Raw genomic sequence first — 22,385 nt, forward strand, 5'->3', positions numbered from 1 at the left:
AGTTATAACTATTATCTTGATATATTATCAGAAATTTATAATGTATTTCATACAAGCTTGTTTCATTATACTGTCACTGATTCATTCTCTTCTCAGCTGACTTCTGACTGACAGTCATCAGACATCATAGAAGAAGATAATGAGCTTGAGTGAGAGATTGAGAATATTCTTGATAAGAGACTCTGCAGTCACAGCTAATAATATCTTATGAAATGAGTCAGCTATAATTAATCAATCTGAACTCTGAGTTCTGCATTATTCAAAACAGCAGCTCTTGACTGATAAGAACTGCTTCTGAAAGAGAGGAACTAATATGACAGACTACACCTGATCAATTATATAGACTATTCTGTTACACTTCATAGATTCTTCTATTTCACTCTTAAATATATACACTTCAATTCTCAGCCATTTCTGATTGTCAATTCTTAGCTGTTATAAACATGTATGTTCTGATCATCATTTCTCAACTGCTATGAACATGCGTATATTCTTCCGCCCTGAAGTTCCACTGCATATGCCATTACATACATATATAAATATTCATCTCAATCACTGATTCTCACACTTTCTCTTTCTTTTCTTCTCTAACATTTTTATCTTTTGTTATATAAGACCTATATCTTAATGCCGATCTATTCGGCGTAGGCCCCTTACATTTATATCAATTAAATCAGTTAATAATGAAGCTTATATTCTTATAAGACACTTATTTTAAATTCATGAATTTTTGCTTAATTTATTTGTAATCTGACAGATGTTTAATGAATTAATATATTTATATCTTACTTACTGTAAAAGATGCAGTCTCTGAATCTGTATAATATTAATACTGTCTTAATATACAGTTCACAGCAGCTTCAATATACTCAATAATGAATAGATAAAAATTAATATTTAACTGATGAATTCATATCTTAATTATCTCTTTCTAGCTGTCATTCAATGCTCAATTCAGTGAAACTCTTATAGTTCTTGATTTCTTCTCATTGATTCTCTTATACAAGGTGATATATAAGACTTTGAATTCTTATAACTAGACTGACTGCTGAGACCATGAATTTCACATTTAGTCTCATTTAGTCTAATCTCATACATTTCTTGGCGTGAATCCCACTGAGACTGGCTATCAAAAAAACATGTAAAGTGACTATATATCAGATCTTAAAATGAAATCATGACTTGAAAAAAATGAGAAAGTGATCTCATTTGATCTCATTTAGTCTCATTCTTGGCATAAAGTTACTATTTTTAGACATTTTAAGATTTTTTTTAGACTATTTTTAATTTTTTAAAAAGTAATGCTTTTTAGTAATGCTTAAATAAGATTTAAAGTCATTTAAAGCAATAAAAATAATTTAAATTGAGAAGTGGAAATCATGATCTCATTTGGAAAATGTGACAAGAGTAGACAGTAAGTCTCACTGAGACAGTATGGGACTACTATCTAATGTTAAAACTGTGTAATGGGATCAGTCGAATTGGTAATGAGACTATCAAAAAATCTGGTCCTGGTCTCAGACACGGTCACACGGTCAGTCTACTTATAACAGAGATGTGATTTTGAATTTTGAATTGCTTTTATATATATCAACAGCTCTTTGCAACTGCTTCTCAGTATAATTGGAAGATTTAGACATGATTATAATTAATAATGATTATTTGAAGATGAAGAATGAAGATATTGAAAATATTTTCTGTACAGTGTGGTTTTCTGTACACTGTGGCGCACTCACTACAGAGAAGTGAGTAAGCATGGCACGGTTAATCCGTTTTGGTTTACATGTAAGGAACAGAAGCAGAAAATATATATACTTAAACCAAAGCTTAAACAAAGTGAGTAGTGGCACTAGCAACCAGATTGGCCATTCGACTGAATCGTCTGCATCTGTTCCAACTGCTGCTGCTCCTGCTTCGACTTACTTCCCATCGTGCTCGTATCATAACCATGCTTTTCCAGGTATTGACGGAAGCGCACGTCTTCAATCGTGATCGTATCCTACGCGTATTCCAACATTAAAACCAGTTAATCACACAATGCCAACAGACACTAAAGCAAAAATACATGAAATACCCACCTGCCCAATATTCGGGAGCAAGAACAGCGCTATAAACGCAGACACCACACACATCGAGCTCGCGACGAAGAACGGGTCCTGGCCCGCGCGCACGGGATTCGGCGCCCGGGCCTGGATAATCGGGAACACGTACGTGCCCACGAAGGCGCCGACTTTGCCTATCGCGGCCGCGATGCCGTAGTATTGGCCGCGCACGGCCGTGGCGCTGGTTTTAGAGGCGATGAGACCGATGTTATCTCCCGGTCCGAGCTCGCCGAGGGAGAGGAAGATGCTGTTATTTTTGCATTGTTATACAACGTTTGTCATAAATCGTGAAAAAGGGAATGATGAGAGAAATATAAAATAACATACCCATAAACAACTACAAAGGCCCCGACGTTTTTCGCTGTCGCGAGATATTGGTAGCAGCCGGCCATGATGAAGCCGACGACACCCTGCAGAAAGACGCCGAGGGCAAGTGTATTACGGGGCCCGACCCAGTCGGAGACGAACGCGCCGAGAAACGCACCGGGAATGTAGAAGAGGTTGAGAACGGTGTTCCAGCCGAAGGACTGCCAGAGAGGCGCGGAATCGGAGAGAACAATCTTGAGCCAGGCAGCTGAGTAGATGCCGAAGGCGTAGATGGAGAAGTCATAGATGAACCATATTAGAGAAACGATGGACTAATTTTTGTATCTGTGGTTAATATCACGCTCTTTGTTCCAAGTATATAGATAGATATTCAATCCTTACCAGCCGCATCCAGTAAAATCTGTAAATCTCTTGGGTTAGCAAAACTGGGATACAAACAAAAACAGAAGAGGTAAGGAGAAGAGACATACTTAACAATGAGCCAAACCGGATACTTATGCATCCTCTCCCGATTGAACTCCTCAGGCTCCTGAAACTTCAGACGCAAATACAGCAAACTCAGAGGTGGAATAACCCCAATCCCCAACATCACCCTCCAGGCCGCTCTCAGATGGCTCTCCGTAAAAATCAACACGACAACCATGGGCACAAACGCTGCAAGAACGAACCCAAGATCAATCTGCACATTAGTAAACAGCACAAACCACCTGTTCCGATGGCCCTCCCTCAGTCCACCTGTGCTCTCGGCTGCCGCAACGCTTCCGGCGGGATACTCACCACCAATACCCACACCAAGGAAGAAGCGATAGATAGTCAGCGCAGTAAAGAGCCCGGATGGTCTGCCGTTGGCACCATAGGAGCCGGCAGAGAGCGCTGCGAACACGATGAGGATAACGGTAGACGCCATCAGGGACCATTTGCGGGAGTAGTGATCGCTGACGTAGCCAAACAGGAGCTGACCTACGACGGTGCCAGCGAAGGCAATGGAGGGAACATTTTTGACGGCGGGGGAGTTGACGTAGGCAATTGGGTAGAGGGTGCGGAGGATGGTGTTGACTGAGCCGATGATCTGAATTTGTTGTTTTTTTTTTTTTATAGGTTAGCGAAATGAAATACCAAGCTCCACCAGTATTCAGTCGTGGGTTGGAGCGTTTTGTGAAATGCAGTGAAGAAAATGGGTAGGATCACATCATTGGCATACATTATTCAGATAGCCGTCAGAAAAAAGACCTGCGCCACAGGCTATGACCGGCCACACACGCTCCCAGCGGCTCTTTGGGGTCTCCTGCTCAAGGTCACTTCGGATGGTCGGGATGACAGTTCCATGAGATTTATCTTCAGCTGAGGAGACAGCAGCGGTGTTTTCTACGACAGAGGAATAGCCCGACATAGTTAAAGGTTGGCTGTGATGCTTGTACGTGCTGGAGGGGGGTGATCAGGACAAGAAAAGATGCCCGCAGTGTATCTTTTCAGTAGCTGTTGTATATTTTCTGTATCCCTTTTGAACAGTAGAAGATAAACAAGAACGGTCCAACTGGAAGCGCCGCCTGGATAGGTGGGACTGTGTGGTAGGTGCAGGAAGCAGAGGAAGTGGAGGAAGCGAAAGAGGGAGAGACGAAGAAAGGTATCAAAAAGGACATGTCCAATGTATGAACCTTAAAACCCCCTTCAACTCCGACTCTATCTCAAAATAAGTAAGTGCAAAAAGGGAGATGAATGGTTCCGAAAGTATCGTTCAATGATAAGCGCTCTCCGCAGGCGGAGGGTTCGGGTCAACGAATAACCAACTATAAAAAATAATGAAAAGTAACAAAATAAAAGTGGGGAATACCCCGACAAGCTTTGACTAGCGAAAAGCTTAGCTAAACCCTATTCTGCAGGCGGGCGAACGACATTGCGAGTCCTGGAGGGTGACTCCATATCAAATCACGATTGGCTCAGATATCCGCGAATGTTAATATAGCAGTATCTTGCATGCGATCTCACACCTTGAACCAATCAGATCTCTTTTATCATCATGTCAAGGTTTGTCGAAGGTTGTTGCATTTGAGTGTATTCGCAGCTGATTCTGTATACACACCTGCTACTGCTTCAGCGGACAAAAATGAAAAGCCATAAGCCATCAAAGGTTTTCGAAGGCCGGAGGTCCCCGATTCCTCAGTTGCGTGCCTTTGAAAATATTCTTCAAGGCAAACCTGGGGTGCGGTGGAAATTGGGCCCGGACTAGAAGCGTGAGTCATATACCTGAAGGACGTCAATTTTGCCATATGGCGCACTAGCAGCTAGAAAGGCGAGAGAGAGAAGAAAAAGAAAATAGAAAAAGAATAATGATATAATACAGGACGTCAGAGACATGGAAAAGATAACAAAAGAATTTTCTATGATTTGAAGATAAATGAATAAAAAAATAATAAACATATTTCAAGAGGGGGAAAGAAAGATCCAAAAGCTACGAGATAGGGTACTATCATCATATCGTGTAGAACAACACACAAAAAAAAAAAAAAAAAAAAAAAAAAAAAAAAAAAAAAAACAAGGAAATAAAAAAAGGAAATAAATAAATAAGCTGTATGCAGAATGTGAGGGGATTGAATTAAATAGATAGGATAAATAATTGAGGAGAGATATCCTTCTATCAAATGCTAAGCCCCCAAGCAAGGTACAGTCTTAAAAACCAAAAACATAATAATATAAATAATCAATAAATCAAAAAATAGCTATATGCAATCATCGATATTCATCCATAAACTCCTTATGGAACTTGACGATCCGATCCGTCCACGCCGTCCCAGGCGCCAAGAACGTCGTGCGGAAGTGGAGGGAGCCTTCCTTCTGCCCGAAGCCAGATCCAGGCACCACACAGACACCCGTCGCGTCCAGGAGTTTGAGTGCGTAAAACTCGTCTGGCTCGCGGTTGACGGCTTTGGCGGCTTCGATGGCCTTGGGTGGTAAGTTTATGGTTGGGAAGAGGTACATGGCACCCTAGAAGAAAGTGAAGAAGAATTACCGGTTAGCTAAAATAAAGTAAGATATCTGGGGGGAGGGGACGGACCTCAGGTTCTTGACATTCAACCCCTTCCATCTGCTGGAAAGCTTTATAAAGTGCCTGCGCACGAGCATACAAACCATCTCGAATGCTATTATATTCCTTCTGATACAGCTCGTAGCTAGGATCGCCCTCAACGGGGGGGTTGACCATCATTTCTAGTAGACACTGGCCTATGACAGGCGCGCAGAGCATGATACTGATGAATTTATAAATATTCTCTAACACATCCGGGTGGAAACCGACAAGCTCGAAATAACCGCCCCGATGGCCACACTCTCCAACCATACCCTTCGAAATACTATGCAGCGATGCTAGTTCAACATGGTCATATTCGCCAGGCGCACCTTGTTGCAATTGCCGAAGACGCTTTTTGAACGACGTGAACTCCCCCTTGAAGACGTTTGTTTGGTACACTTCATCTGCGAGGATGACGAGATTGGCTTCGACCGCGATATCGATAACGCTCTTGATTGCATCGGGTTTTAGACTAGCGCCCGTGGGGTTTCCGGGGTTGATGACCACGATTGCACGAACGTCGATGCCATCTTCACGGGCCTTTGCAAGCGCTGCGCGGATACCGTCGACGTTGGTGCCCCACGAGTCGCTCTCGTCAAGGTAGTACGGCACACACTGGGCGTTCAATACTGACAAGGTAGCAGTGTAGAGCGGGTATTGGGGGATGGGAACGAGGACGCCTGTTTTGGGCCCGGCGCAAAGGACATGGAGCAAAGTGTTAACTCCAGATGATGCACCAGCAGAGAGATAGATCCGGGCGGGGTCCGTGGGGAAGCCATCACGGCGCTCGATAAATTTGGCAACGCTTTCACGCACAGCGGGCGAGCCATGGCTCTGGCTGTAAGCGCCTACGCTGTGGACGTCTTTCAGAAGCTTCTTCGCCCTATCAATCACATCCTGTTTATAGCCAAAGGAAGTTTTCAACGCTTCCTCGTTGTCCAGTAAGGCGGGGTATTCAAGTATGCTGAGGACTTGGCGGAAGAACGTGATGGGTTTCTGGTCCAGCTGTTGCGGGTTTCCGATATTGGCGAAGATGACCTTGTCGAATGGAAGTGCATCATCAACACCCACGTTGGCAGCGGCATTTGCCAATCTTACCCGGTATTCCTCAGCCTTGACGGCCAGTTCCCCGCGGACGGCATATTTGGCCGCCAACACGTTTGGGTTAATGTTGCTGCCATTGAGGCGACCTTTCGGGTCTAGTTTTGCTATCGAGCCCATATTGCGACGTGAGAGGGAGAGAGATGTTGATGGTGACAGAGATGGCGGAGGACAGTATGTGGAGGAGCGGGGAGAGTCTGGAATATCAACGAGACATGAAAGAGATGATGAGCCAAGGTTCCGCCAAGTGTATCGGGATTGTAGGATGCAACTAGACAGGGAAGCAAGACCAGGATCGGATCAACCCGTAGATGGAAGTTGAACCAATAGCACTCTCGCTTCCATTGATGTTTTTTCTTTCTTTTTTCTCTTCTTTCTCATATTCCCACAATTAATAGCAGGTGGTGGTGGAGTGCAGGGAGGGGTTGCGGGGCGTATACTCTCGGAATGGGCATATCGGGGACAGATATGGGCAGACAGAAAAAAAGTTCCCATACCTGACAGAAAGCCGAGCAGCCGGGATCTCGGCCGGGAAATTGTAGCGCGATATCGCACAACACGGAGGCCACCGATGGGAGAAGAGGGATGAAGGGGCATCGAAGAGGATGAGAGCGAGGACGTAATAGATATGCGCCGACACGCCATGGTGCCTTGTGTCCCTGATCCCAAACGCGGATATTTAAATGTGCCAGCCTGGGTTTTTTTTGGGTGACAGGAGCCTTCTTAACGGCGGTAGATCACGTGTCATAATCATGTGATGTTGGCAGAATCCAATACCCGCTAGGCGGTGAGTCACCCAGGCACCAGTCATATCACCGATGTCCGGCAGAAGAGTTTGGGTGGAATATCACCAAGTACACCGCTCATTCCTCTGCCAACGTAACAATGCATCATACTCCCTATAGCTTCCGGTGTTGAAAAGACACTGGTCCCGGGTATCATCTAGACAAGTCGATTTGTCACAGCACCACCATTGGGCCGCAGAGGAAAGGAAGAACGAATAAAAAAAAGTTGACGGGATCGAAGCAGGTACAAACTACCATTGACATCTCGATGTAATTTTCGCATATCATATCATCGTCGAGTTAAAAAGAACATCCTGTACTTACCGTTTCGACGATAACAGCCATCGAATAGCGCTCCTTCACATTTCATAAATCAGTAACTGCATCGATAGAAACGACCCCTGCAACGCAAGAAAATCTATGCTATATGAGTTTAATTGGAAATTAAAAATCATCTATCTCATCCATCCGTCTACGGTATTCCCGCCAATCCCTACCTACCATTCATCATACATCAAAACCCATCCATACCCTACTATTCCTAGCCCAGCATATCAACCCCGTTCGCTCCCCCGCATCCTCACCGCCTGCCCGTATTTCTGCAGCTTTGTAATCAATGCATCTCCTTGCTTCACTACATCGGCATACTGCTTATTCTTGTCGTCGGGCCGGTTGGTCTCAATGATGTTGTTGACACGGTCGATCGTGCATGCTATCCGGTCGCCGGCGATGAATTTGGCAAGATCCCTGTTTGAAACGAACGATGGTTAGCCTTGTAGACACACACACACACACACACCCAAGCTCCTCGAGTTATTATTGTTAAATGAGCGGGGGAAGGAGAGACGATCGATACGTACCTATCAAGGAAATCAACAGTGACGCCAAAATCGTTGGCCATGCTACTAAGTCCGACAACACGATAACTCTGCAGTAGTTGCTGATATCCGCGTAACCGCATCTCGCGCACAAACCACGCGCGGTGCTCATAGAGATAACGGTCCTGGCTCAGAAAATTATCCTCAACGGCCGCCAGTGCCAGGAAGAACGAACGATAAATGCCATTGTACAAACTGCTGACGAGGTTGGAGAGCGGAGAGAAGTCCATTGGTGCCTCTTCTTCCGGGGCAAATCCACTTTCAGCGCCCAGGGTGGTAAGATTTACAACGGTTGATGCGACACCTGGGGTTGTGGTCGTAGCAGCATCCTTCATTTCTTCATCTCCAGCTCCAGGTCCTGACGAAATGGCGCCACTCAAGGCGGATAGCCTGTCTTCTCCTTCACCGAGAATGGCCTTGATTTCAGGCGCATCGACGACTTTTGCTTTAAAGTCGAGGCGCTTCAAGGCAAGGGAGCCAGCGAGGACAGAGTAGACAACAAGGGACGAGTAGCTGCATAATTCGTAGCTGGTGAATGTGGACAAGCTGTCGAGAAGAAGAGGTGCGGCCAGGTTATAAGAGCGGACTGTAAGGAGGTGAAGTCCCTTGTAGGCCTTTAGGCGATTTCTTCGATCCCAGTCCCCGCCACTCTCGACCAACGCACTTGCTCTCTCCACCTGCTTTTTGACAAACGCCTTATCACCAAAAAACAGTCCGATCCGAATAATTGCCAGAATCAAGTCGATCTTCGTGCCTAGAATTCCGGTTTTCTCTAACACTGCTTCGTAAGCAGCAACTGCCTTGTCCTATATGCGTTGAAGATTACTGTTAGAACAAAAATTAAAATGGAAATGAACAATAAAACCTGAAGAGAAGGAAAATAAATAAAATCTTACCCTATCGCCAACCCGGGCCCAGAACTCCGCTCGTTTGCCTCGAGCAGCTTGAACCTCAGTATCACCCGCAGCCTCAGCAGCATCGTCTTCCTCCTTTTGCAAAGCATCCAGCTCCTTCTTATTCTCATCTACCAACGAATCGTACAGCTTCTCGTCCCACGGCAGGGTAAGATTCTGCGACACTTTCCTGCCAGACAGGAGATTCGACGCGACTACGCCGCCTTTACTGCCTGCGGGGATTGTGTGCTGGGAGGTGGTGCCTTCGCCCGTAGTGTTCAGGATGCCGTCGACTGGGTGGGCCAGATGCCGGTATAGAGGGGCCATATGATGTTGTGAAATGGCAGATTGCAGCCTCTTCAGCGAGGCCTGTTGGTGTGTTTGGGAACATGCCGGGTTGGAGAGGTTAAAGATGTCTTGGGCGAGGGAGAGGTTGGGGTATTTGGCGTATTGTGGATCGGAACCCATGGCTGCTGGTGAAATGGAAGAGGAGAGAGAACGGGGGAGGTGAGAAAATAGTAAAAGAAGGATGTCGGTGCGAAAGATCTATAGTTATAGAGAGGGTGGATGTTGATATCCAAGTATGTTGTCAGTCGCGATGGTTGCTGGGTGAGCTGGAGTTTCTGATGTTCCGGCTCCGATATGGCTGGCCTGGAATAGGCCTAGCGTTGTCAGCCGGCTAGTTAACGGGAGGAGGTTGATCAACCTCCTCCCATCTAAACCTCGCTCACTACCTTTCAAAGGATCTTGAACTTCTAATAGTCCTAGGATATTACAATCAGACGGTTACCTATTGGGACTCAGCTGGGCCCAGCATATCGACCGTGCTCTGTTTTTGACGTTTACTTTAGATGAAACAATATTGTCAATCATAACTTGCCCGCTAGTCCCTTCTATCATCTTATATCATGATACTAATGTTTGATTAACTTACGTAGCCAATTATTAGAGCTCAACATGCCGACTCGGGTTTTCCCACACTACCCAAGGCTTAGGCCCATAGAGCTGACCTACTTCATGTTCCACGCTGCCAAATGAACGGTGTTCCCAATATCCGTTGTCTACCACAGTCTTGAACATCCGTTTCTTCAATAGTTTATATAAATTGCTATTCTTCGACAGGATCCTGGGACTTCCGCCAAAGAGAATTCTAGTAACAGCCTCGACGAGTTTCAGGACCTTGCGGGAACCTAGGGCCTAGCTTGATATCTTTCATGGGGATTGAGAAGACAAGCAATTCCCAATTTCCAATTGATTGCTGCGGAGTTGAATGAACCGCGAGCTGCATCAAAGGGGCTCTTACGAACATGGTTACTTGCGTTCGTTGAAACAAACATGCAGAAATGGATGGATGCGCCTCACATGCATTAGGTATGTGCCAAGCGAAAAATGCGAGGCGGAATGGCAGAATGTTGCGAGAGAACTTCAGGTCAGCGCCATCTCAAAAAGGGAGAGCAAAGTCCCAAAACCGAGAACCTGAGTCTGCCAGGGAGCAGTATGCTCCTCAGACCAGCTGCTGTCATCGAGTTTCTTTGATTCACCATAGAGCAACAACCACTGACCTGTCTTCATAACAGAAATAAGACCAGCTGTGATGTGCCTACGAAATGAATCAATGGGTCATGCCAGCAACAGTGAATTGACTCGTGAATTGGTCAATTAGACTGCTCGTTTTCCTCGCGATGCCACCCACCCTGCGGTAAAAGATGGCCGTCATTGAAATGTTCAACAGTCAGCAGTCAACGGCATCGCTGGGGAAGCTTGTAGCACATTTTTATCGTTGCATTGCAACGAAGCTCAGGCAGCGCAGGATAGATCGCCTACAATGGAAAGCAAGACAGAAAAAAAAGGACAGAAAAAAAGGTTCCCATTCGTCTCAGGTAAGGTTGCTGTCCACCCCAAGACTACCATATCTTGTCTGTTGCAACCGTCGTCATCCTAATCATCGCAAGAAAGAGCTTTCATGTCATTCCCTTGAAAATGCGCCTTTATACAGCCGACGAACCACATGGTCCGTTCTTGGTCAGTGATATCTATCCTTTGCTTTCGCGAACATTTCCCGCGATGTTGTTTGTGTTGATAGTTCGCACGATAATGATGGCAACAAGCTGCCATGAACGTCAGGCGAAAACTCCCTGTGGCGCATCGCCGTCGCTGGTATCGCTGGTGTGCCACGGCAGTGGCTTCCACGGGCTTTATATGGGCCTGCTTCCGCAAGGCACCCTCAAAGCGGGGGGAAGATGGGGGGATGGCCCGGATGGGAGACCTGTGGGTGCCTTTTATTGAAGGTGAAGAGCATATTGATCAATGGTCAAATGGAAATATATATACGTGCCGGATACATACGTATACATATATAAATATATTTGTTGCTATTTATTTTATTTTATTTTATTTTTTAAAGAACACAATCAAGCCATTTCAATAAAGGGTAAATTGGCATATTCAGTAAATATTTCGATATGGTCCCTTTCCGACCTATCACCCATTTCTATGGCGTTGGATATGCACACCAGCGCGAAGAGGGGGTTGGGTGTCAGCTCTCCTGATCAATGATCATCATTCCAAAACTATCCCAATTTACGAGGGAGGAAAATTAAAATCAACATCAAATTAAATCAAAATCAGTAGAAGAAAAAGAAAAACAAAAACAAAAAACTGAGTCATAATACGTAAAGGGCAATATTTTCCGGAGAGACACTTCAACAATGACTGGTGACGTGACATATCACCCATCCCATCCCCCCACTTATCCACTCTTTCGACTGCTGACATCACAGCACCTCGCTACTTAGCTACTTCTGTTTTCATTTCTGTTTTCATTTCTGTTTTCGCAAAGAAGAAGAAGAAGAAGAAGGCCGCCACTCACCCCCAAGCTCGGGACAGAATACGGGAACCAACGGCTGGGGGGATATCCTTGGCTGAAAAAGAATTTGAAGACGATCGATCGATCATTGTTAATGGGGATTGGGATTGTCAATTGATGACTGGACTGCGACGTTGCAGGTGACTGACTGACTTGACTAACTACTGGGCTTGCTCAGCGGGCTGGACTGGACTGGCCTTGGGCTGGCTGGGTTTTGGATCAGACTGAACTGGGCTAAATAATAAATAAATAACTCAAGCCGGCTGAACACCTTGAAGCCGCTAGAGGCTGGGCGGGAGGCCAGACAGTGGAAAACCCGGGGAAAACCCGGGGAATAAAATAAAAAAAAAAGAAGGGCGGGAGAACGAAAAAAGAAAACATGGAACCTTGGAAAACTCGCCGGGTAACGTGACATGATGAAAAGCCAGAACTATTCATAGCTTATAGCTACAGAGTAGTTACATTTTGTTTCGTTAAGTTAGTTATTAGTTGTAACCGAGAACAACAAGAGAATAGGAATGCTCTGGCTGATGAAATGCCTGAAAGAAAGACGCCAAAAGCTCTCCCGAAGATTCTTGTCAAACAATAACATTTCTAAACTACTGTTGTTGGCCAGCAACCTTGGAATTACTATGACACTCCGAATAAAACCAGGTAAAGACCAAGTAAAGTATATATGCGTCCATTTTTTAATGGATATCAGGCAAGTTTGAAACCTAGAAATGCAACGAATTGTTCTGATGTGGCGAATATCGTAGGGCCCCTTTCTCTTATAGCCTTCCCTTCCCCCCTTCAAAGTCTCCCGAGGGCCAAGCAAGGCTGTGGCGCAAAACCTTCAGTGGGCCGCGGATTGCCGCGCGGAGAGTGAGTGGAAACGAACAAATCCCCATGTGATATAGAGCATGGGGAAAAGAAGAAAAAGTAAGGAAAAGAAAACGAAAAAGTTCCTGGCTGAGACAAGGATGAGACTGTAGTACTACTGATGGAAACAGATTACCATAGAATTTACAAAGAAATGCGGTATTTATTTAATAGGGAGTCTGATCTTCAATGTTCGGATATAGCTGGTGGTTGTAAGTAACCAAGAGACATTGATACAGATGCTTAGAAGCGGCTTATAGAGTAATAAGTATACATGTACATGTATACAAAACATGTACCTAGCGACCGTCGGAATCGATGAGGAATAATATTAAATAATAGCGAACAGGGAATCACCAGGATAGGGGGATTTTGAACACTGCCACGCCTCCCCCCCTTCCCTCCCTCCTCCCCAAGGACAAGGAAGATGTAATCTTCTTGGGAGATATCTGGATTGAGGGGCACATTCTTCTACATTATTATTAATATCAACTATTATTGCTTTGTTACCAGTCCAGACGGCAGCACACGAACAAGAGAACCTACCCCCCTTAACATAGGAAGGATCTATGGATGTACTGTACTCCGTACTCGGTTCAGTTCCATGTCGTCATTCCACGGCGTATTGTTATGCCCAGGCCATCGCATCGGGAGAACTCGGGACCATTCAGCCGCCGTGCACGGGGATTTCATTTGGGCCCGGTTCCGGGTTGCTGGCTCTCTTTTTTGGCTTTCTGGCGCACGGAGCAAAGGGGGAGAGAGAGCTGAGTCCATGTACAAGTACATGTACATGTACATTTACATACAATAGTAATACATGTAACACTCGTAAGTTAAAGGTGAACGTTACTGACTATATAGTTATAACTCACTCTGTAACTACGGAGTACTCTTGTATTATGATTGTAACTTATTGTATTATTCTACTACAACCTCCTCGCGGGGACTCACCCACCCGGTATTTCCCGGGCGTGGTGGAGCTCAGGCAAGAACAGGACACAACAACGACTCCAACCAAGAACAAAAAAAAAAAAAAAGAGTTTGCCATCGAGAAGATTGTTGGATTGTGCTGCTGCTTGGTCGGTCTGCTATGCGCCACACTCTACGCAGCGGGTGCTGCTGCTGCTGCTATGTCTCTCGTCTTTCTCTTTCTGTTTCTACCGGCCTCCGCTGCCCAGTTCCGCTGTCGTCTGCCAATAATAATAACAATCGCCAGCTCCTAACCCTGAACAGTCCCGCTAGTGGTCGCTATAATTACTCCTGTTACTCCTCTTGCTGCTACTACTACGCTGCGTACTACTACAACTACTACTACTCCTGCTACCCGACTGCTACGCGTAGTAATAACAGTGCTAAGACCCTCTCGCCCATCCCGGACCCACGGGCACCGTCGTCAAATAAACCTCGTAGCATTAATATTACCACTGCGTGTTTTCGCCGATTTACGTTTGCTTTCCCGTTCTTCGCCGCCCGCATGGCTTCCGGTTCCGCTTCGGGCGCAGACGCTACTGGCTCTACTCCCCTATCCACGGCTACTCGTGCTGCCATTCATATACCCCCGGATGCCCCCCCTTCGTCGGCTCCCACTCTACCATCATCTTCAACTTCTTCAACTTCAGCTCCAGCTTCTCGCCCCCTTATCCAACCCTTTTCTTCTGCTACTACTACTACTACTACTACTACCTCCGTCCCTCCCAATCTCGCTCCCTTCTCCGACTTCTCCGACTTTGCCAGGCAGCTACAGGCGAAGCAACAGCATTCCAACTACCACTCCACCTCCCTGTCCACCTCTCTTAAAAACATGGTTGCCGCTTCGGTAAACCGCACTGCGCTGCATCCCAGTGGTGTTCAGTATGTTTAATTCCTTTTTTGTTTTTACCTTAATTTGAGCTGTATAAAGATGAAAATTTGTACAAGACAGTAACTAACCGATCGATTATGTCTCCAAGGCCTGGTGTAGGACACACAGAACTCGAGGAGGAACTCCACGAAACCGCCCACATCGACTATGAGCGCGTCTCAATTGTAAGAGAAAAAAACCCCCCTTCATCTTCTATCACTCACCCTATCACTTGTTTCTATATTCTTAACTGATAACAATAGATTGCCAACCCTGCCGTCGCCTCTCTCTACGAAGATGCTCTGGTCTACGAAACCGGCACCGCCATCACCTCCAGCGGTGCCTTGACTGCCTACTCCGGCGCAAAGACCGGCAGATCACCCCTCGACAAGAGAGTTGTAAAAGAACCCTCATCTGAGAAGGATATCTGGTGGGGTCCTGTCAACAAGCCTATGTCGCCAGAGGTAGGCACTCCTTAATTTTAAATTAATTTTTGTTTTTTTTTTTTTTTTCTTTTCTTTTTTGTTTTTTCTTTTAATGGCGGTTTTCGTTTTCGGGTGGTTCGTTTTTGCCCAGGAAAACCGATCCCTCGGCCCTGCATGATAACCCTTGCAACAACCACGGCGTCAACTCCACTCGCCTGGCTGTTGCTTCTGCTCTGTTGTTGTTATGTAATTCCCTTCTTCAGCCGCTTGTCTCTTGGCTAGCACTGTTTCCCCGCACTTTGGCGTTCGCCGTTTTTGCCCTTGTCGATCCGGGTGGGGCGTGGTCACGTGTCTCTATGACGTCAATATTCCCTCTTGTTTTCTTCCTTTTCCGATTGGTCAATTTGAAGCACCACTGCATAAAATTGCTATGAATATCTTCCTGACAGTAATAAAAACATCCAGGTCTGGAGAATTAACAGAGAACGTGCTGTCGATTATCTCAACACCAGAAACCGCATCTATGTCATCGATGGCTATGCCGGCTGGGACGAGCGCTACAGAATCAGCGTCAGAGTCGTCTGCGCCCGTGCCTACCATGCCCTCTTCATGCGCAACATGCTTATCCGGCCCTCGCGCGAGGAGCTCAAGTCCTTCCACCCAGACTACGTCATCTACAACGCCGGTTCTTTCCCCGCAAACAGATGGACTGAGGGCATGACCTCCGCCACCTCCGTAGCCATTAACTTTGCCGAAAAGGAGATGGTCATCCTTGGTACTGAGTATGCCGGCGAGATGAAGAAGGGTGTCTTCACCGTGCTCTTCTACGAGATGCCCGTCAAGCACAACGTGCTCACCCTGCACTCGTCCGCCAACCAGGGCGAGGATGGTGATGTCACTGTTTTCTTCGGCTTGTCTGGAACTGGCAAGACTACCCTATCTGCTGATCCTAAGCGCGCTCTGATTGGTGATGACGAGCACTGCTGGAGTGACCGCGGTGTCTTCAACATTGAAGGAGGAGTACGTTACCCTCTTACACCTGTGATATTGTGATTATCTTATCTAATTTTTTTTTTTTTTTTTCCTTTTTCGTTACAGTGCTACGCCAAGTGCATTGGCTTGTCCGCAGAGAAGGAGCCAGATATTTTCAACGCAATCCGCTTCGGATCTGTGCTGGAGAACGTCGTCTTCGACCCCGTAACCCGGGTTGTTGACTATGATGATTCCACCCTCACTGAGAACACCAGATGGTATGTTCGGACTTTATAAAAAAAGGCTTACCGTTTGCTCCTTCAGGTTTCTAACACAGAATTTGTAGTGCTTACCCAATAGAATACATCGAAAACGCCAAAATCCCCTGTATCGCCGAAGAACACCCCAAGAACATCATCCTCCTTACTTGCGACGCCCGCGGTGTTCTCCCACCCATCTCCAAACTGAACACTGAACAAACCATGTTCCACTTCATCTCCGGCTACACCTCCAAAATGGCCGGCACTGAAGACGGGGTCACGGAGCCTCAAGCCACGTTCTCCTCCTGCTTCGCCCAGCCCTTCCTTGCCCTCCACCCCATGCGCTACGCTCGCATGCTCGCCGATAAGATCTCCCAACACAAAGCCAACGCCTGGCTCCTGAACACCGGCTGGGTAGGCGCCGGCGCCACCACTGGCGGCAAGCGCTGCCCGCTAAAATACACCCGCGCCATCCTCGATGCCATCCACAGCGGCGAGCTGGCCAAGGCAGAGTACGAAGTCTATGACGTCTTCAACCTCTACGTGCCCAAGTCCTGCCCAGGCGTGCCGAGCGAGCTCCTCAACCCCAAGAAGAGCTGGACCGCCTCGACCTCCTTCGAGAGTGAAGTGACCAAGCTCGCTGTGCTGTTCAATGAGAACTTCAAGAAGTACTCGGATGAGGCTACCAAGGAGGTTATCGCCGCTGCGCCTGTTGTGCCATCGCCTGCCAAGGCTGCCGTTGAGGTAAATGGCGCCGAGCCCTCGACTACAAGGGAGAATACGGCTTGACTAGAACGGAAACAATCAAGGAGAGTGTTGTTTAAGCAGAAGTTGCGGAAAGTGTTCCAGTAGGAGCAGGATCCAGGACAAAAACCAGAAAAATATAAAAAACAGAAAAGAAAAGTACACTTCGCGGAAGTCCGGTTTTCTTTCTTGTTGTTGCTATGAAAAGGGTTGCACTTCCTAGCTTAAGCTTCCTTTCCTCCTTAAGGAAGAGGGAAATAAATACAAGCCAACTCTACGTGTTCCGTCCGTGTATATCGGGAAAAGAATAGGACAAAAGAGAACGGAGCAAATAAAATAACAACGAATGAAGAATGAAGAATGAAGAATGAAGATGAGGCAGAGGTAGCTGCAAAAAGCCATCCTTCCTTCTCCCCCTCAGCCCTACATAGAATGGTGCTGGGGGCAACACACCCTGTATCCCAAATCTTACCCCATCCTTCTTCTTATTGTCTTTTTTTTTTCCTTTTTTTCCCTTGGTGCGCATGTTAATGATTCCAAAGTTTTCTTTTGGTTTTTTTTTTCATTTTCATAGTTTCAAACGGTTCCTTTTGTTATTCCACTTTCACCCACCTTTAAACCTTGTTATTTTCTCATTAATATATATATATTTATTTTTTATTTATTTTTCTTTCTCAGTTTGATATTTCTTGCATCAGCTCTTTTTCCTTTCTGTTCCTTTTCCTTTTTTTCCTCGATTTTCCTTTTGTCTATATATATATATATATATATATATACGTAAATGTTACATACCTGCCCTGCGTATTTATTCATAAAATAAAATAAATGAACAGTCCATTCAACTGATTGAAGTTGTTAGAATTTTGAGATTTTCGTCCTTTGCAAAATAGGACATAAGAAGCCAAAAAAAGTTTTTATTTAGATGATTGGTTTATCCTATTTAATCGAGTATCAATTCTACATCTCAAGGGGTAAATAACTGTGTCTTATCTTCCCTTTACAAAAATGAGTACTAATAGGTAAGCGTAGCCACTGTCAGTGTGGTTCAACTAATCTGGACCTAACTGCTATAAATTCTCCTTTCTCCTCCCGTCTCTCGCAAGATAACTAGAATTTCACCAAAAATGATCCCGCGAGGCAGCCAGGTCTTGGCTAATCCAGTTCGTTTCACCGAGTGCGGATGTTCCCCTCATCACGTATCTCGTCTCCTCACGCTGTGGTATGTTATGGTGTGTCTTGGGAAAGATGCTCCAGAGCCCTGGACGGCCGGATGGTGCAAGGAGGAAAAAGGAAACGAGCAGCAATTTATTAATAAGTGGTAACTATGTTTTCCGTTTGTTCTCCCTGCCTGCGCCATGTCTACTCAGCTAACCAGGAAACAGAAGTCGGGACTGTGCAGGGGTATTGTATATGTATGTATATGTATGTACTGTATGTACATACAATTGGCTGATGCATCTCGTCCCAGTACACGTAAATATCAAACGCTGCAGGTGGATTGCATGCAATGGGGGAGTGCTCGTTGGCGATTGTGCATACTTGGAGGCCTCAATTTGCATCTGGAGAATGCAAATAACACAACACAACGCAACAGAAAAACACACCAGCCAGGACAATGAAGGGGAAATAAATCTAATAATTTAATTCTCGCGAGTCGCTAGATAGCAGGCTTTTCTAGCCATATCCACGTTCTAAACTTTCCTCTTAATATACCCACAGGAACACTTACTTCTCTTCCCATTCATTCAACTGTCCATCCGGTCACCATCCATCCGGTCACCTTCCATACGGCCCCCCCCACGATGGATGATCAATCCCTTGCCCTTACAGTGGAATTACTTCGACAAGACGTTGCGGAAGCCTTTGAAAACCGCAAGGGCAAGCAAGTTGAAGGCGCGGCAAACGACGCAGAACTAGCGCTCCAGCTATGGCAGGGGGAGCTTACAGAAGGCCTAGTGTTCCTTAGCGATCGTCAAATGGCAAAGAGCATGGGCAGAGCTGTGGAGCAGGATGAGCGTGCGATCGTTGCCATTGCGCAGGAAGAGGACACGGCTATAAATGATAGACGAATGGCGCTCAACCTGGGGGGAGGAGTCGATGGGCAGCACGTGCCCAGGCTACAGAGGCGAGGCAGGCGGGAGTTGGACGAGAAAACGCTCCAAAGGTTTTCCCAGTTCAATATCGATGGGTCTCGCGACGATGGCGATGATGATAAGGAGGGCTTTCAAGAAGAATCCAAAAGCGAAGCTTTCGAGGTCAAAACTACGTCACGGGCTGATAATTCGCAGCGAGCGGTCGATGGAGCTCAATTTGAAATAGCTCGATTCGATTGTACGTCGTGCATGGAGTCCAAGGTCTTCTTCGACATCATCGAAACCTCCTGCTCCCACTACTATTGTCGGAAATGCGTCAGAACCCTGTTCGAGCAATCCTTTTCCGACGAATCGCTGTTCCCGCCCCGTTGCTGTCGTGAACCCATTTCTCTGTCCCAAGCCTGCGGATTCCTGGGGAAGCAATTGGCAGAGCGTTTTGAGGAGAAATTGGTCGAACACAACGATGCCAACCGCACGTATTGCTCTAATCCCGTTTGCTCGATATACCTGCCTGCGAAAACTTTTGAACTCAACGTTGCGACCTGCAGGGCCTGCCAGCATACTACCTGCGTGCTTTGTAAAAAGACCGCGCATTCTGGGCCGTGTGCCGATGAAAAATCCGAGGACGCTCTTCTAGATTTAATCCAGACAGAGAAATGGCAGCAGTGCTTTAGATGCCGCAGTGTGGTTGAACTCAGAACTGGTTGCTATCATATCACGTATGTTTCTACCCCAAGTCTAACCTACACCCCGTAGCGTAGAGCCTCGCAACATCCACCACTAACGTAACATGCATCATCCATCCATCCATCCAGCTGCCGATGCCGTGCGGAGTTCTGCTACCTTTGCGGAGCAGAGTGGAAGAACTGCAAGTGCGAGCAATGGGATGATGACCGGCTCCTAGAACGGGGTCAGCAGATTGCTCTCCGCGAACAGAGACCAGGAGATGGGCCAGTGAGACCTGCGGACGTGAATCGGGCAGTCGCGGTGATTCGGGAACGTCATGACTGCTTCCACCTCGGCCGCTGGCAACGTATAGATGGACGCCATCGGTGTGAGGAATGCATGTTCCAGCTGCCGAATTTCATTCTGCAATGTCAACAATGTCGGCTGCGGGCTTGTGTGCGTTGTAGACACAACCGCCTCTGAGGGAGGGGTCTATGTATGTATGTCCTGTACGTACATTTACTGAGCTGTCCGCCGGTGGAACCGCGGGTGGGCGGGGGAAGAAGGATCATCAGAATCGGGAATTGCGTGTCTCAACCTCAGATGAATCTGGCCCGAACATGGTCAAGGACAAAATTGTTATTCGGTAGTTGTGGGCTCTATGGAACAGAATGTATTATTCCAGTTAAAATATTTAACTACTGGGCCAATTTTACCTAACGCTAGCAGCACTTCAAGCTGGGGAGGGAGATGACGGATAGAACAAAGTCTAGAATCTAATTACGGCAGCCTATAGTGACATTTGGGTCAAATTGGTATTTTTGATGTTTTTTATACTAAGTGTTACCATGTACACACACACACACACACACACACACACACACACCAATCATATTCATTCAATTTATAATCAAACAGAGCTTCTCTTTTATTATAGAAAAATCAACTTTTTCATGCAAAAAAACACTGTAATAATGTAATATGACATTATATACATCTCATTAAATATATTTAAATACTCAGCTCTGCTCTTCAGTCTGTATAACTCAGATCAATCTTCAAATCTTCATTCTTTTTTTCATTCTGTTTTTTTCATATATTCTCTACTTATACTTTTCTGGTGGTGATGGTGGTAGGTGAGTGGTAGAAGACCTGCACAATGCTTGCAGACAGACAAACTTTCATATAAATTTCTATTGATGAGTGCCTGTCTATAAGTGGAATTAAGTAATTACAATTTACAGCAGAAAAACATGACAAAAGCCATTTGACTCAAATGTCACTATAGGCTGCCGTACAAATGTTTCATAGCTTCTGTTTTTCCCTCTTTCTTTCTTTCTCGTTGCTTTTCCTTCATGCTTGATTAAATTGAGGTACAGGTACGACGTACATACTATGTAATACTAATGTACAAGTACATGTACAGTACTTCGGAATAAAGCGAGTCAGTCCATTGGGGTATTCCAGCGACTCGTGGCCATATCCAGGAAGCAATTGTGTTGTGAACAGAGCTTCAGAGTGTGGCTGGCCGAGATAGTTACGTTACCTTGCGGAGTAGTTATTTAATCCGACCGACCGCGGAAACGGGGGAAGAGACAGGGAGCGCGGGAAGTAGTTATTTATTAGTTATTTACAGCTCGCAATTTAAAGAATCTCTGCTGCTGCAGGGAAAACGAGCCGATCCCTGGCTATGCTCGTGTTGAAATGATCTGTCTGTCCTCCGTACGTACTCCAATATGCCTCCGCGGGATCCTGATTTGGGCTTTGTATTGTGGTCATCTATTATATTCCAGATCTCTTGGTTGTTGCGGGCCAGCAAGCTGTTCTTTGTTTGATTGTTGTAGCTTGTTTAAATACTCAAACATCAATTCCTTGAAATGAATGCCTTGATGCAAAAACACGACACAGCAAACAATAATAAACAACGGAGGGACGGATACATATTTAAACGCCATCAGAAAAGGCCAAGTGTTGAGATCAGATCTATTGCTTCAATCACTCCCATCCTAACTCTTCTCAATCCAAAACCAAAAGATGATCCCATCACTGCTGTCTCTCACTGCTCTCACTGCTCCTCTCCTCCACCTCCTCCTCCTCCTCCACCTCCTCCTTGCTCACTTGTCAACCGCCACGCTGCTACTACACCCAATACCACAGCCATCGAAACCCCAATGCTCCCAGTACTACGAACCCCTCTGCTGCCGCAACTCCTTCCCCCAGATGTATCCCAAGAATGCCGTCTGGGCGTATATGTGTAAGTAAGATCTGTGATCCGTGGGACCCTGACGATGCCTTTCCTCTCTCTAACTCTAGTTCTACATCGAATAGGCCGGGATCCTGAGGGCGGATCATGCCTCCCAACGATTGAGGAACCGCTGTGCTGTCCGCCAGGTGTAAGTTCTCAAATCTGGAAGTGGAAAAGTTCCCATCATTTTCCCCATCCTTCTCCTCTGTAACCACTAGACCATCCCCTGCGAATGAGGAAGAGGAGGGGGGGGGGGGGGGGGG

General features: G+C 46.1%; 8 protein-coding genes across 10 annotated transcripts; 5 read left to right on the plus strand and 3 right to left on the minus strand.

Annotated features, from left to right (window-relative positions):
• Positions 1-1,553: 1,553 nt before the first annotated feature.
• Positions 1,554-4,393, minus strand: BDBG_04369 (MFS phospholipid transporter Git1). The gene is made up of 6 exons (XM_002625454.2): positions 3,631-4,393; positions 2,900-3,498; positions 2,811-2,829; positions 2,430-2,740; positions 2,079-2,349; positions 1,554-1,999 (listed from the first exon to the last, which is right to left on the minus strand). The coding sequence occupies exons 1-6, from the start codon at positions 3,817-3,819 to the stop codon at positions 1,850-1,852; spliced, it is 1,539 nt and encodes a 512-aa protein (XP_002625500.1). The 5' UTR covers positions 3,820-4,393; the 3' UTR covers positions 1,554-1,849.
• A 763-nt stretch (positions 4,394-5,156) lies between these two features.
• On the minus strand, positions 5,157-7,239 carry BDBG_04370 (alanine transaminase; the record flags this gene model as incomplete). Its single annotated transcript, XM_002625455.2, has 3 exons — positions 5,157-5,411; positions 5,482-6,791; positions 7,092-7,239. 3 exons carry the CDS (start codon positions 7,237-7,239, stop codon positions 5,157-5,159), a joined length of 1,713 nt encoding a protein of 570 aa, XP_002625501.2.
• A 226-nt stretch (positions 7,240-7,465) lies between these two features.
• On the plus strand, positions 7,466-11,549 carry BDBG_04372 (the record flags this gene model as incomplete). 2 transcript variants are annotated; one of them, XM_031721640.1, is made up of 4 exons in its annotated part: positions 7,466-10,014; positions 10,089-10,521; positions 10,728-11,172; positions 11,234-11,549. In XM_031721640.1, exons 3-4 carry the CDS (start codon positions 10,857-10,859, stop codon positions 11,434-11,436), a joined length of 519 nt encoding a protein of 172 aa, XP_031578273.1. In that variant the 5' UTR covers positions 7,466-10,014; positions 10,089-10,521; positions 10,728-10,856. The 2 variants fall into 2 exon arrangements, with proteins under 2 accessions (XP_031578273.1, XP_031578274.1); XM_031721641.1 differs by lacking the exons at positions 7,466-10,014; positions 10,089-10,521 and having other exon boundaries at positions 11,149-11,436.
• BDBG_04371 (26S proteasome regulatory subunit N7) lies at positions 7,934-9,618 on the minus strand (the record flags this gene model as incomplete). The annotated part of the gene is made up of 3 exons (XM_002625456.2): positions 7,934-8,126; positions 8,240-9,063; positions 9,154-9,618. 3 exons carry the CDS (start codon positions 9,616-9,618, stop codon positions 7,934-7,936), a joined length of 1,482 nt encoding a protein of 493 aa, XP_002625502.1.
• Positions 11,550-12,000: 451 nt separating the features above from the next.
• BDBG_17034 (uncharacterized protein) lies at positions 12,001-13,500 on the plus strand. Its single transcript, XM_031724842.1, has 2 exons — positions 12,001-12,719; positions 12,775-13,500. The coding sequence occupies exons 1-2, from the start codon at positions 12,535-12,537 to the stop codon at positions 12,908-12,910; spliced, it is 321 nt and encodes a 106-aa protein (XP_031578275.1). The 5' UTR covers positions 12,001-12,534; the 3' UTR covers positions 12,911-13,500.
• Positions 13,501-13,944: 444 nt separating this feature from the next.
• BDBG_04373 (phosphoenolpyruvate carboxykinase (ATP)) lies at positions 13,945-18,102 on the plus strand. Its single transcript, XM_002625458.2, has 6 exons — positions 13,945-14,728; positions 14,827-14,902; positions 14,981-15,181; positions 15,608-16,162; positions 16,241-16,392; positions 16,461-18,102. The coding sequence occupies exons 1-6, from the start codon at positions 13,968-13,970 to the stop codon at positions 17,161-17,163; spliced, it is 2,448 nt and encodes an 815-aa protein (XP_002625504.2). The 5' UTR covers positions 13,945-13,967; the 3' UTR covers positions 17,164-18,102.
• Positions 18,103-18,108: 6 nt separating this feature from the next.
• BDBG_04374 lies at positions 18,109-20,759 on the plus strand. Of its 2 annotated transcripts, XM_031721642.1 has the most exons (4): positions 18,109-18,436; positions 18,501-18,530; positions 18,587-19,930; positions 20,027-20,759. In XM_031721642.1, the coding sequence occupies exons 3-4, from the start codon at positions 18,921-18,923 to the stop codon at positions 20,358-20,360; spliced, it is 1,344 nt and encodes a 447-aa protein (XP_031578276.1). In that variant the 5' UTR covers positions 18,109-18,436; positions 18,501-18,530; positions 18,587-18,920; the 3' UTR covers positions 20,361-20,759. The 2 variants fall into 2 exon arrangements, with proteins under 2 accessions (XP_031578276.1, XP_002625505.1); XM_002625459.2 differs by having other exon boundaries at positions 18,501-19,930.
• Positions 20,760-21,180: 421 nt separating this feature from the next.
• On the plus strand, positions 21,181-22,385 carry BDBG_04375 (uncharacterized protein). The gene is made up of 2 exons (XM_031721643.1): positions 21,181-22,131; positions 22,206-22,385. Exons 1-2 carry the CDS (start codon positions 21,755-21,757, stop codon positions 22,216-22,218), a joined length of 390 nt encoding a protein of 129 aa, XP_031578277.1. The 5' UTR covers positions 21,181-21,754; the 3' UTR covers positions 22,219-22,385.

The sequence above is a fragment of the Blastomyces gilchristii genome (assembly GCF_000003855.2).
Source record: "Blastomyces gilchristii SLH14081 genomic scaffold supercont1.7, whole genome shotgun sequence".
NCBI classification, from domain to species: domain Eukaryota; kingdom Fungi; phylum Ascomycota; class Eurotiomycetes; order Onygenales; family Ajellomycetaceae; genus Blastomyces; species Blastomyces gilchristii.

What these genes read in the sequence shown, in the direction of transcription:
- BDBG_04369 (XM_002625454.2), bottom strand. Translation starts at nt 3,819, where the DNA reads ATGTCGGGCTATTCCTCTGTCGTAGAAAACACCGCTGCTGTCTCCTCA. An exon ending in GCCTTTGTAGTTGTTTATGG is followed by an intron (nt 2,350 to 2,429) that starts GTATGTTATTTT and finishes CAAAAATAACAG; the next exon opens with CATCTTCCTCTCCCTCGGCG. An exon ending in TGCTCCCGAATATTGGGCAG is followed by an intron (nt 2,000 to 2,078) that starts GTGGGTATTTCA and finishes GAATACGCGTAG; the next exon opens with GATACGATCACGATTGAAGA.
- BDBG_17034 (XM_031724842.1), top strand. Translation starts at nt 12,535, where the DNA reads ATGCTCTGGCTGATGAAATGCCTGAAAGAAAGACGCCAAAAGCTCTCC. An exon ending in CATTTTTTAATGGATATCAG is followed by an intron (nt 12,720 to 12,774) that starts GCAAGTTTGAAA and finishes CGAATATCGTAG; the next exon opens with GGCCCCTTTCTCTTATAGCC.
- BDBG_04373 (XM_002625458.2), top strand. Translation starts at nt 13,968, where the DNA reads ATGCGCCACACTCTACGCAGCGGGTGCTGCTGCTGCTGCTATGTCTCT. An exon ending in CTGCATCCCAGTGGTGTTCA is followed by an intron (nt 14,729 to 14,826) that starts GTATGTTTAATT and finishes TATGTCTCCAAG; the next exon opens with GCCTGGTGTAGGACACACAG. An exon ending in CTCACTGAGAACACCAGATG is followed by an intron (nt 16,393 to 16,460) that starts GTATGTTCGGAC and finishes CAGAATTTGTAG; the next exon opens with TGCTTACCCAATAGAATACA.
- BDBG_04374 (XM_002625459.2), top strand. Translation starts at nt 18,921, where the DNA reads ATGGATGATCAATCCCTTGCCCTTACAGTGGAATTACTTCGACAAGAC. An exon ending in ACTGGTTGCTATCATATCAC is followed by an intron (nt 19,931 to 20,026) that starts GTATGTTTCTAC and finishes CCATCCATCCAG; the next exon opens with CTGCCGATGCCGTGCGGAGT.
- BDBG_04375 (XM_031721643.1), top strand. Translation starts at nt 21,755, where the DNA reads ATGAATGCCTTGATGCAAAAACACGACACAGCAAACAATAATAAACAA.